Source organism: Brachionichthys hirsutus, chromosome 4 (genome assembly GCF_040956055.1).
Source record: "Brachionichthys hirsutus isolate HB-005 chromosome 4, CSIRO-AGI_Bhir_v1, whole genome shotgun sequence".
Lineage (NCBI taxonomy): Eukaryota > Metazoa > Chordata > Actinopteri > Lophiiformes > Brachionichthyidae > Brachionichthys > Brachionichthys hirsutus.
The window spans coordinates 9,430,295-9,442,631 of NC_090900.1; the positions used below are offsets into that span (position 1 = coordinate 9,430,295).

A 12,337-nucleotide genomic window follows, 5' to 3' on the forward strand; every position below is an offset into this window, starting at 1 on the left:
CAAAATAACATATGATTAATGATCAGTCTTCCTCTGTTCACTGTGATCACACATTTATGGTTTGAAATAACCGAATACTAGGCGCAATCACATTTCTGCTCGAATTAAGATGAAGACACTGGCTAAGGCTTATTACTACTGTTTTTCAACCCTATTTATATATACTGGAGAAAAAGAGAAAAGCCACATCGTTCACCTTGATTCCTGATGTACCTGGTAAACCCATAATACCAACAGGTCCCATGTTTCCCTGCAATCAATAGAAGAAGAAGAGAAACCCCCAAAACCTTCAATGATAAATAGATTTCAACATTATGTCAGTGGCTATATTTCATTTACAACTGCTCTAATTCCTTATAAACACAACAAGACAATGATCTGGAAAAAAAGTTAATATTTGTGCTGATGCAAGCCTTGGAAACAACGTAAAAAAAAGGGAGACTGAACTTTACTTTAAAGAAAAGTTTACAAACTTTTCATGGATCAAGATCTACTGTATCTGAGCAGAGAACACACGATGAGCAGGATGAAGCAACACCTGATGTCAGACATGGCACTTTTGATTGGCACTGAAAAAAATATTTACTTCCTGCTTGAATTAATGTCAAGAAAAAGATGTTGAACCAAGAGGAAGGAACATACAAGCTATAAAAGTATATATACAGTATAAAGTAATGAATACAGTGAGACGCATACAACAACACTCACAATATGACCGGGGACGCCAAATGGGCCGGGAGGTCCCAGTTCACCCTGTGACAACAAAGATAAAGATAAATGTAAGCATACAGAATGTGTTCCTCCATTCATTTGAGCTTGGCACTTGATACACACACACAGGCGTGTTGTCTAAATGATTTACCCCTCAGCCACACACTATGTCTACATCCTCTCCAAGCCAAGTGCAGAACTAGATAAAAGACAGCTCAGTGTGGCCTTCCTGTCGCCCCCTCTCCTTCTCTACGAATGAAAGAGGATCAATTCAGCGAGATAGAGCATCTCCCCCGCTTCCCTTGGGAGACAGGGTGAATTAGGCCTGGAGGCTCTTTTGAGGTCAGCCAATCATAATGTGATACTAGGCCGATCAATCATGAGCAGTAAGGGTCAAACTCCTACAAGAAATGAGGTGGAACTGCTGATGGCATCATAGCAGTAGTGACTACGCCGTGAGATCGAGTTACTGGAATACATGTATGCTTGTTTAAAAATCCATCTTACACGCAAATAAAATGATAAATAAGCTGTGGATTTTAATTTTATTTAAATAATCTAACACAAAGGTGACAAAATTAGCATGAAAGTCTCATCAACTCCTACCACGTGTATTTTATTGAAGAAACTCATCGCTGTGACACACAAAATGTGTGTCTCAACTCTGTCTCATTTCCCACTGTTTTATATTTTATTCATAATATAATTTATTGGCTCTTATTCTCCTATTAGGGCAAAATTAAATGAGCCTGTAGGGCCACCAAATATTTATCTGTTTTTATTATCTATTAGTGTCAACATCTTGGATCATTTAACAGCAAAATCAAACACCACAGTACCATTTGGGGTTTAAAGGCAAATGCTAGAGAAATCTTTTTACAATTTTAAATCAGAAATGTTGGTTCGAGACTGCAAATATCAAAAGCTAAAAGGAATAGCTTTTGAGTCAAATAAAAGCATTTTCATTTCATTTCATACAAACAGATTTAATTATGCAAATTAAATTAAGTGACGCTTTTCATTGTCTGGAAGTTAGGATAGCCCTATTAACTGATGTTATTTGCTGTCTGGTATCATTTGTCTTCATTGGAGTACAGGGTGCTTGCATTTACATCATTTAACTTACAGGGTTCCCATCTGGGCCAGGAGGTCCCCTCTCTCCAAAGTCACCAGGGAAACCCTGAGCACACAAGGAAGCAGGATAGTCATGCAACAAGATCGGGGAGAAGTGAGTGTTTCCACAGTTAAAATGCCCATTTGATGTTGAATGTACTGATGTATGATGTTTGTCAGAGGCACAACACTGAACACAGGGGATCAAGAGAGTCAAGCAGATTTCAATGTTATAGATATTGCATATGGTCTGCAGGAATTTTACAATCTGTCCATCATATGAAAATCTCTATCCTGACATCACTTAAAATGTTTCTCAAAAAAGATGTTTGTTAAATCACGCAAAGTAAAACCCATCACATGCAGACCTACCACTTGATTCTTGGGAGGCCATCCGGAAATTCCACGGCCCTTGTGTTTTCAAGTGACCAACTGTCTGTGTGTGTCTCTGTGTGTGTGTGTGTGTGTGTATGTGTGTGCGTGTGTGTGCATATGCTGGCAGGACGGACTCAGTATCCTGCAAACCAATCCAAACCAAATCCCCAGGCTGAATAAAGCTGTTGGCCACAGAACTGCTGACTGTGTCCACTCTTTATGCCTGGCTCTCCTAAATCCATTATAGAGGCAGAACAATAGACGTGATGCAGACACAAGGCCACGCGAACAACGTGGGCCTGTCACTGCTCCAAGGTCAACATGCAATCAACAAACGTGATGTTTCAGCACTTGCCTTCAGAATGCAAACACTTTGGTTAAACAAACAAATGAGAACTCTTTCTTTTTCTGTCAGGGAGAGGAAAAGGTCGAATGCAGCAAGAAGACCTTAAGAGATAACGAGGATAGCATTATTTGTGTGGCAGACTACTGAGCAAGGACATTATGCAAAAAATGGATTCCATAATAGCCAGCATGAAATGTAAAGGAAGGACAGAAAATGATTTTTAATATCGTATCTATCCAACAGAGAGCATGGTTTTTCAGAGATCTGCACAAAGGAACATTTGCAAGCACACATTCCTCCTCCTTGCATGTCTTCTTAAGTTTTTTTTTTCTTACTTTACTGCTGATTCAGGACAGGAAAAAAACTTATAAAGTGAAGGGTCTCACATTTCACCACAGAGGAGACAATATGGCTTACTCATGATTTTGCTATTGTGAATATAGTTTCCAAACCCATTCTTAGCCACAGAACATTATTGCATAATAATACACAAATAGGCTGTACAATCAAACTAGCCCTGGAAAAATATCTGATTTATACGAGTGTTTATGTGCAGTTTTAGCACTTTCCATGTAAAACCGGAAGGATAGGAAGTGTACTCGAGGCATCAATGACAATAGAGCTCTGATTTGTGGGCAGAGACTCTGTCGAGCCAAGTCCTCAATGGACACATGTGATCATCATATCAGGCTAATGCTAACACAATACAATGGTATCCAAACAACCTCAGCCAGAGGAAATTAATTATATAAGCATTATAGTTGAGGAGCCATCAATTTCAGTGAGATCCCAGGAATGTCTGAATTTAGAAAAAGGAAATGTGATCTGAAGACACAGAAATGTTGAATAAACATCTGCTTACACTGTTTTGGATGTATATCCATCTTATTCTCCTATAACAATCCCTGTGCTACGCATCACTATTGACGAGAGGAGGCTACAACAACCTTTCTTTGCGGATTTATGAGTGTCACTTGGAAGAGCTTCCCACTGAACCAGAGGTCCTGTAATTAGGTTTTTCTATACTTTACAGAGGCTCAGCAGGACAGTAAGAGTCCATACAAGAAGACAGAAGGACCCATAGCAAAAAATAAATAAAAAGATGTTTTCTGAGAAGTGTGTTGAGAGAAAACTTTACCGGCCTACCCATCTTGCCCTTCTCCCCATGGACGCCAGGAATTCCCTGAAAGCAGAGAGATACATGGATAAGTATCTAAAGGAGAGATAAAAATGTATCATGTAAAATAGAGTCTACTCTTGCAGCTCTAACACAACAGAAAAATAATATCTACTTCATCTACTTCTGATTCATTGTCATATAATATAAGTGGGCATTTACTCCTACAAAACGTAATACTCACTCTGTCGCCATCAGCACCAAGATAGCCATAAAGTCCAGGCAGGCCAATGTGACCCTTAAGAGATTCATGATGGATAGAGATGAGAAATGGCCAAACAAAGATCAACAGAAAAGATAACAAGGCAGACAAACGGTGAGACTTTGGGAAAATCAACATAAAAAAAAAATGTTGGATGCTAACAGAGTTATCATGTCTTAAAATCTCTGTCATGGTTTAATCTGTTAACAGCACCACAGGCTCACAGCTGTGGTGAATTGTTCTTGAAGAATCAAGCCTTGAGGCAAGTGTATATGCCCATGGACTGCATGGTGCTGGCTTCCACGATGTAGTCCAAGGGCACATACCCTCACATCAGGGATCTCAGAAGATCTTTCAGGTCAAGCCTACTCGGTGGAAGAGGAGAAAAACACGGCAAAAAGGACAGAGGTAGAAATGACAATGGCATTTAATGGGATGCCAACATAAGTCGTGGTTATGCTTGACAGTAGGATATCATAGTTTTATAATATTTGGCTACTGTTAACAAGAACCGAAAGGAGCAAAAGGAGACCGCTCCCCAAAGTGCTTTAAATAAATGAATAACACCAGCTGCCGTTATTTTCACTGCGTTAGCAAATCAAGACGAGTGGAGCTTATGACATTGGCCTTTTAATGTGCACACACTCTGCTTCAGTAAATCACTTAGTGGGTATTTCACGGGATATTAAACAAAATGGAAGTTAAAAAGCCTTGCAGTATAGAAATGAGTAATGATTCTCACCCGTGAGGCATTCTGGGGAGGCATTGAATAATGGCAAACAGAATAAGTCATTATAATGTGTTTTAAATACTTTACATAGCAAGGCACACAGTATTTACATTAAATACCAATTTTTGTTATCAGGAATATTATTTGTCAGAGTTTACATTTAATAAAACATACCTGCAATATTCTAAGTATTCTACTTACCCTGACTCCTTTTTGCCCCATGTTCCCTACAGGCCCAGGTAAACCCTGAATGTAAAAGAGGACAAACCATTTGTCTCTAGTCATGAACAATTGCAGCACTTCATTCGTGTTGGTGCGAGAACACTAAATTATGAAAGCGAGGATGAAGATGTCATGTTATAGGATATACATAATTTAAAAACAATCACTCCATGATGAAAAAACATAGAATTCAACCAAATTTGGGAATACTTTTAACATTGCAATTAGCCCTTTGGCTGTTTTAATACTTAAGCAGCACTCACATCAATTTCTCACACTGCCAGAAAATCCATCAGAGCAGAAAATATCCCCCTATAGCTATAAAGATGAGCACTCAGCCTGGGAGAACGCCCCAAAGCAAAGTGCAATGCCTTGATATAAACCAACATGAAGATTTGCAGCCCACAGATAGCACGGGGTGCTAATTCATCAAACCACACTCAGTGATGAAAGTGTTTGAGTGCAGACATTGCAAGCGCTCTGGGGCACGGCAGCAGACACTGACACCCGACGCTATCTGAAACATTCAGAAGCTGCAAGCTTCTAATGGAGTTTAAGTTTACTTAATGCCCTGAACAATTAATTTAAAATGTACAGAAAGCTTTCACTTCTTAAATTAAATTATATTCATAGTTCTAGGAATTCTAGAAGTGTGGCAAACCACAAAACTCACATTTTAGAAAAGGCCAAGGAAGGTTATTTGTTCCTGCTGGGCTGTGGCATTTGTCACACTTTTATTACCCTCGTTTTCCTCAGAGTCTTTCTTACTATTGAAACCTTGTGACACTTTATTTCCTCTCTCAGCCGGAGGCATGCATTGCTGAAATTCCACCACAGGTGCATCTCAACCGCTTGCAGCTGTTTGTGGCTCTTTCTAGGGTCAATGTACGCTTCATTCAGCTTCTACTAACTTTTTATTACCGGTATGCACTAACGACCTGGGGTGTTTTATCGACATACATTATCTTAACAGAGAACATACAGGGATTCTGAGTCCCTCCCATAATTTGAATTTTATTGTAAACATTTCAGTTAGGTACATCACTCAGCGGGTAGTTCATGGGTTATTACAGAATAAGAAGTTAAAATGCTTTACTATAAGGAAATCATGTGTGTCTGCCCTGTAGCTTTCAGGGGAAGTGAGAGTGCATGACGAGAATATTAAATACAACAGAATAAGTCATTCTAATGGCGCTTTAAATACTTTACAGAGCCAGGTTAACAGTATTGACTTTAGAAACACCTTTTTAGTACTGAAGATCAGGAATAACGCCTTAAAGAGTTTGCATTAAATACTACACAGCTGCAATTTTTCCAACATCTTAGGTGAATAAATATATGCTTCATTTAGCTCTACTAACTTTTTATAATTCATTGACTGGAGGCAAACACACAGTGATTTAGTGTTTTCTCCTAAAGTCCCCTTTTATTCGTCATCCTGATCGTAATGAAAAACAATGACTCAATTTTAAAAAAAAGTTAACAAAAAAAGCCAAATTCACAAATCAGATTGTCGTCTTTTCTTACTATAATTTCTTTATGGTGTGTGTGTGTGTGTGTGTGTGTGTGTGTCTGCTCAGCCAGCACTGCAACATTAGATTTACTGCACCTGCCTGCCAGGATAGCCTTTGGCACCAGGGCTTCCATCATCTCCCCATTCACCCTGAGGAGAGAAAGGAAGAGGAGAAATCAGCACTGGAGGAGGGCAAGAGTCTAAAAAGAGGGAAAAGGAAGGAAAGAAGGGCTGGAGGATGGAGAGGCCTGATTGACACTGCAATAGAAAGAAGAAAGATAGCAAAAAAGAACCTTCATTTACGGCATGATAAACACCAGTCGGCTAGTCTTGTAAAATAATTTAAATCTATTAATTTTTCAATCAAGACCTCCTCTGTGTCAATAAACAGAAGACAGTGACAGGCTGCTCATAAAAACTCATTTGTGAAACATTGGTGACAATTGTGTTGTTATATTTTCTCTTTCCATGAAAAAGCAGATAATTAATGCAATGCAAGCGACTGAATTCATTATGTGTCATTAGAAATGCTATGAGAAACACTGCAAATGGCTACTAAGATAAGTCAGTGTAACAGTAGTGCATTTTGCAGCAGAACTGAACAGATCTCTTCTAACTGTCTGAGAGCAGCAACAACATGAGCACAAGGAGAGGACACTGTGAATGCAAAGCACTCGAATCGCTCCCATGATTGACAGTTGGTGGGAGTATCATGCCAATAGACTCAGAGAGGCTTTGAAATATCAGTAGCCTCTGGCATGAATTATGCAGATAAAGAAATGCTTTGGGGTACATCAGGAAAAACAAGTTGGGCAATAGGGGAATGGATTCAAATTAATAGAGTAGTGTGATTCATAGAAAAATATTTGTTTTACATACCGGTATGTCGATAAACCACTAGAATTGCCAGGACAAACAAATGTTTGGGCAATGCAACAAATATTGTATATGCGTTTTGTGGTGTACTATAAACAGCAACGGACAGGGAGACGCTTTTTCTGGCGCTGCATTGTGACGCAGCACATTTTCTTAAAGACACTGCACAGGATTTGGGCTCAGGAAGAGAGGGAAGGAGTAAGAGGAGCAACGGCCTAGGAGTGTGCAAAATAGCCCATTTGTAGCGCTGCCAAAAAGCTCTCTTCTAATCCCACCAACATTCCAGAACAACTTGCATCTGATGTCTCATCTCCCAAACTTACACCATCCACCACTCGCACACCTCTTTTTTTTAACATCCTGATCAGTCTGTGTCAATATTTTTTCTTGGTCGTTTCCTCCCCCTTCCCCTCTTTAGAGCGATGAATGTTGTGAGTCTTACGGGACTGTGTCTGTCAGCTCCCCAATTTGATGAGTAAACATAAAATGACAGAGTCAACACAGAGATATAGTCAGCGTGATAATACTTCCAAGAGGTGCAGGGATCTTTCAAATGTCACTATTTCTGTTCAGGAAAGTTCTTTGGTTGTCTCATAATGAAATGTAAATCTTATGATAAACATCCAGAGAAAAATATTCGCCACATAATAGTTCATGCCGAACTGCACATTTATGGCAATCTGCTATTTAAACTTAACATACTCACAGGTTCACCTGTAAGACCAGCGGGACCTGGATGGCCTTTCTGTCCCTGGCGACAGAGAAAAAATAAGTTAGAGTTCTGGACACAAGTTTAAGTAAACAAACAGAGGCAAGGAGCATCGTGCTATTTCAAGCCTATAGTCAAGTACAAACCATAGAGAAATGATGCTCTATGGAGAAATGGAGTACCGGTAAGTTGGTGTTTGGAAAAGCATCATCAAATCAATGGTCAGAAAGTTTATTCCCTTGTGTTCAACATCATTTCCATCAACATGAACACCACAGGGACTGGATTTATGCTGGACAGTTTTCCAACCTGGACTCGACATTGTTTCCTCATAAAATGTTACATAAAAAATGTAAACCCCAGAGGATTGAGTTGAGAATGGTCCACGGCAGAGAAACTTAATAGGTGAGAAATAATAGACCACTTATCGGCAGCATTGGCTGCTTAACCCAGAATAAAACTCTTTTTTTACAGTCTCTTTCCAAAAAAAATGCCCTTTTAATTCACTGTTTCAGCACAGCTGCTTGGCCAAGTGACAAAACAATTCAGACCAATCTTTCTTTAATTAAACCCATAAACCAGTTAGAAATGAACAAGTGAAACCCAGAGGGGTAATTAATGTGCACCTTAATGACCTGTGGTCTCAAATGTGCATGCCAGCTGTTTGCACAATGTCTAAGTCGTTTCACAATCAGGGTGTACAATAGTACAGATAGTCATGAAGGAAGATTGTGTCCGTTCACTCAAGTGGAAAGTCATTAGCCAGCCGCTGTTCTGGCCTGTCAGCGTCAGGACGAGTAAATGATCTGTATCCAGCAATGACGCTGGAAAGCTTTGCCGCTGGAAACTAAAAAGCAAGTGGTTAGCGTTCAATTGTTGTTAAATTGTAGTTGGCAGACTGTTAAACATAAGAATGCAATGTGATTCTACCACACGTTAGATATTTAATTTAATATGTTCCTTAAAAGAACAGGGATAGATTCAAGAGAATAAAGTTATATAATCATTTACCACTTTATTCTGAAGTTGAAGCTGATTCAGGACACAGTGAAGTTAGTCTAGCTAACACTGAGATTTCATATATCATGCATGACAGTCCGTCTGATGCATACAATCACTCATTCATTAACGCCCCTGAAGCTGTCGTGTAAAACCATTCTGGCAGGTTGGCATCTTATCGTGATAAAAAAAAAAGCCAATATTATCCCTATTGAAACTTTTCAGGCAGCTCCTCAGTGGTTAGTGATGTTGCCTCACAGCAAGAAGGTTCCTGGTTCGATTCCTATCTGTGCAGCGTTTGCATGTTCTCCCTGCTTCTGCGTGGGTTGTCTCCGGGTTCTTCGGGTTTCCTCCCACCTCCAAAAACATGCAACTTAGGTTAAATGATCACTCCAAAATGTCCGTGAGTGGTTGTCTGTTTTTGTGTGGCCCTGCAATGCACTGGTGACGTGTCCGGGGTGTACCCCCTGCCTCTCGCCCATAGTCAGCTGAGATAGGCCCGCAAGGCAGACAAAGCGGCTGTAGATGAGACGATTGAGGTCGACTCGTCTACAAGAAAATACATGAATGGACAATTCATAAAATATATCACAACTCTCCGATAGGTGATCCTTAACACATCCATTAGAGCACCAAGCCTTGTAAACACAGCCTGAATGAACGAATATAGGCAGACAGAGACAGAAACCGACTGACCCTCTGGTACATTGTCAGGAGTTAAACGAGGAAAGCCAGATGCTGGCCCATTGCCACAATGAATCATTTAAATGCCATTCAGCTCTGTCAAACTCCTTATTGTTGATAATTTGGCTATTTATCTACTGATAATCAGCAATGTGGTTCGAGTTGGAAATATCTGATAGGCTTTTTGGGAGTAGATTACTGCTGGCGCCAAACCACTGCAGCCACGAAAAGACAAAAGAATGTCTGAGCTTTCCAGGAAGACCAGTACAGCAGAGTACAGTAAAAGTGAAGGCGGAGCATGCATGACTATCTGCATGAGTACCATACAGTACATGGGGGCTCCAAAAAGTGGACCACGTCAGGAGCTCTGACACAATTAGTTCTCCTTTTTTATGAAGAGTACAGTTTTCATTCGTGTAATGCCAAAAAGAAAAAAGCCCCAGTAGAAGTTTCTCTCCTGCTTCCAGAACATGTAACAGAACCTCTGCAAGCGTCATACTTCAGCCGCAACAAAAAAGGGATGCAAATGTTTTACGCAATCCTACAGACCAGGAGGGAATTGCACAGATGTTATCGGTTCACTATTATTCCAGATTGACCAGACAGTTGTGAACACCGGTGCAGGTATCGGTTTTACAATTCATCCAAAGACAACTGTCTTTTACGGTGCCTCCCAAGCAACCTCCTCATTACATCTTTACACATTTCCCACAGTGTGAAAGGCTTTCTTTGGCAGCAGGCCAAGGACTGAGCACAAGTCTCAGTGAAAACGGTCCAAAAAAGCAGCGGCAGATCATAGTTACACCAGCTGCTCATACCACAGCAGGAGAACAAGTCGTCATCTGTGAGAGATGATGGAATTTCAGTGTAATTTGAATACAAATGTACCATGTAAGGACTTTCTGGCCCACAGTGTCGGAATATGTCCAAAAAAAATTGAAGCAAGTTCAGAACAGCTGAAAGTGATGAAGTGTCTGGTGGCTTTCAGATGAGGCTTGCTGATTGCTTTGACTATAATAGCTGGATATAGACTGACACTGCAATTAAATAGTTTTAATGGCTGTCAACAGTTACCTGTGTAGATGAATGTGTGTTTCAAGTTAACGCCAGCTAGATCAGAGGAAACAAAAACCCACCTGGGGTGATTTAAGAGCGGAAAAAGGGTGATCTGTTAGCATAACCTCTGCCAACAGCAATCATCCAGAATTTAGCATTAATCACAGTTTTTCATAAATCAGCTTTTTCCCCATGACTCCGTGTTCCATGACTCACATGGTGCAAAGCCACCCCCACACTACTAGAACGAATGGAGGAACCACAGTCCAATTACATTACAACTAACTTATACAACTGTGTGACAGAGAGAGAGAGAGAGCGCGTGACAGAGAGAGAGAGAGACTACCATTTATAATGTGCCATTACTTTCTGGCACCAAATGACACGTGCAACATAAGATTTATCACTAGATTATGACCCACACATTCGTCATTTTCTTACCCATAACATTAAAAGGCAGTATGTGCTCTTGAGGTGTGGTCAGGTGTTTAATGTTGCCTTGAGGCAGCAAAAAAACTTGTGCGTTTGACCAACATAAAACTGGCTGCAAGTCCATGTTTTGCTTTCTGGTGTCAAATTAAGGTGCAGAATGCCGACTAAAAGAAGTGTTTCCCGAAAAACAAATGTCCATCAGCTTTTATCATGAATTTGTTACTCCAAGTCTAAACAGATGTGGCTGCAGTATTGTTTGCCATATAGCTCAGTGGTGATTTCATTTGTATATTTCTCCTTCCTTATTGTCATTTTATTCAGAAGGATTGTCGTCTACCCTGCAGAGAAATGAAATGAAATGCATTTATCAGTTTAATTCCTGATTTGTATTTTACACTTTGCCTGCTATGAATGAACCTACCCAACCCTCTCCCAACTTGATGAACTAATAAATGATGCATTTGGGTTTTGTGAAGCGCTTTCTTCGACCACAATGTGTTAAGTGTTGCATCTGAGGTACGTCCAATCGGCTTAGAAAGGAATCTGGGGGCTGAATTTGTGTTGTTTTTTTTTGTACTGTATGTATTAAATGGTCCTTAAGTCAGTGTTGAGAAGGTAACAAGTCAGAGGTGTTGGAGAACATGTTATCAGGCCTGCTGTTAATTGACATCAGGCATCACTACAGATAGTGAGCAATCATTCAGCTCATCCTGCTGACTGGCACGAAACTACAAACAGTGCAATACACATTCCTTCAAAAAAAAAGAGAAATATAGCTGATTCTGAATCAGTTCATTCTACTGTAAGCAATCAATAAATCAGAAAATGTGTGTTAAGCTGCTCCTGAGATAGTCCCCAACAAATGCACCATTCCCCCTTATGGCAAATGACAGCGCTATTACAGTACTCCTATTTGTATGGATGAAGTATATGTGGTGCCAGAAGGCTGAGGCCACAGGAAGATGGAATACTGCATTGCTGCTATTTAAAAGAATATATATATCACATTCAGTGGCAATAAAAAAATAGAATATTGCCAACTTTATCTTGTTAATGAAAGCAGTTTTTTTTAAATAATATCCTTTTTTAAAGTAATTGTAGTCATAAAAACAATCTCAAGTGAAATAACAGATCAGTCATTTTCAGTGCAGAATGTTACTTACTCCAAGTACAGCAGGCTACAGGGTACCGG

General features: G+C 39.9%; 1 protein-coding gene across 1 annotated transcript in view; it reads right to left on the reverse strand.

The window, feature by feature from the left end:
- Positions 1-12,337, reverse strand: part of col27a1b (collagen, type XXVII, alpha 1b) — a 48,660-nt gene that overhangs the window by 20,847 nt on the left and 15,476 nt on the right. Inside the window, exons 8-15 of the mRNA XM_068760868.1 lie at positions 7,972-8,016; positions 6,486-6,539; positions 4,856-4,900; positions 3,907-3,960; positions 3,684-3,728; positions 1,838-1,891; positions 709-753; positions 197-250 (exon numbers count right to left, since the gene is read on the reverse strand). Of these exons, the coding sequence (XP_068616969.1) occupies positions 197-250; positions 709-753; positions 1,838-1,891; positions 3,684-3,728; positions 3,907-3,960; positions 4,856-4,900; positions 6,486-6,539; positions 7,972-8,016 (396 nt within the window). The remainder of the gene's footprint in view (positions 1-196; positions 251-708; positions 754-1,837; positions 1,892-3,683; positions 3,729-3,906; positions 3,961-4,855; positions 4,901-6,485; positions 6,540-7,971; positions 8,017-12,337) is intronic.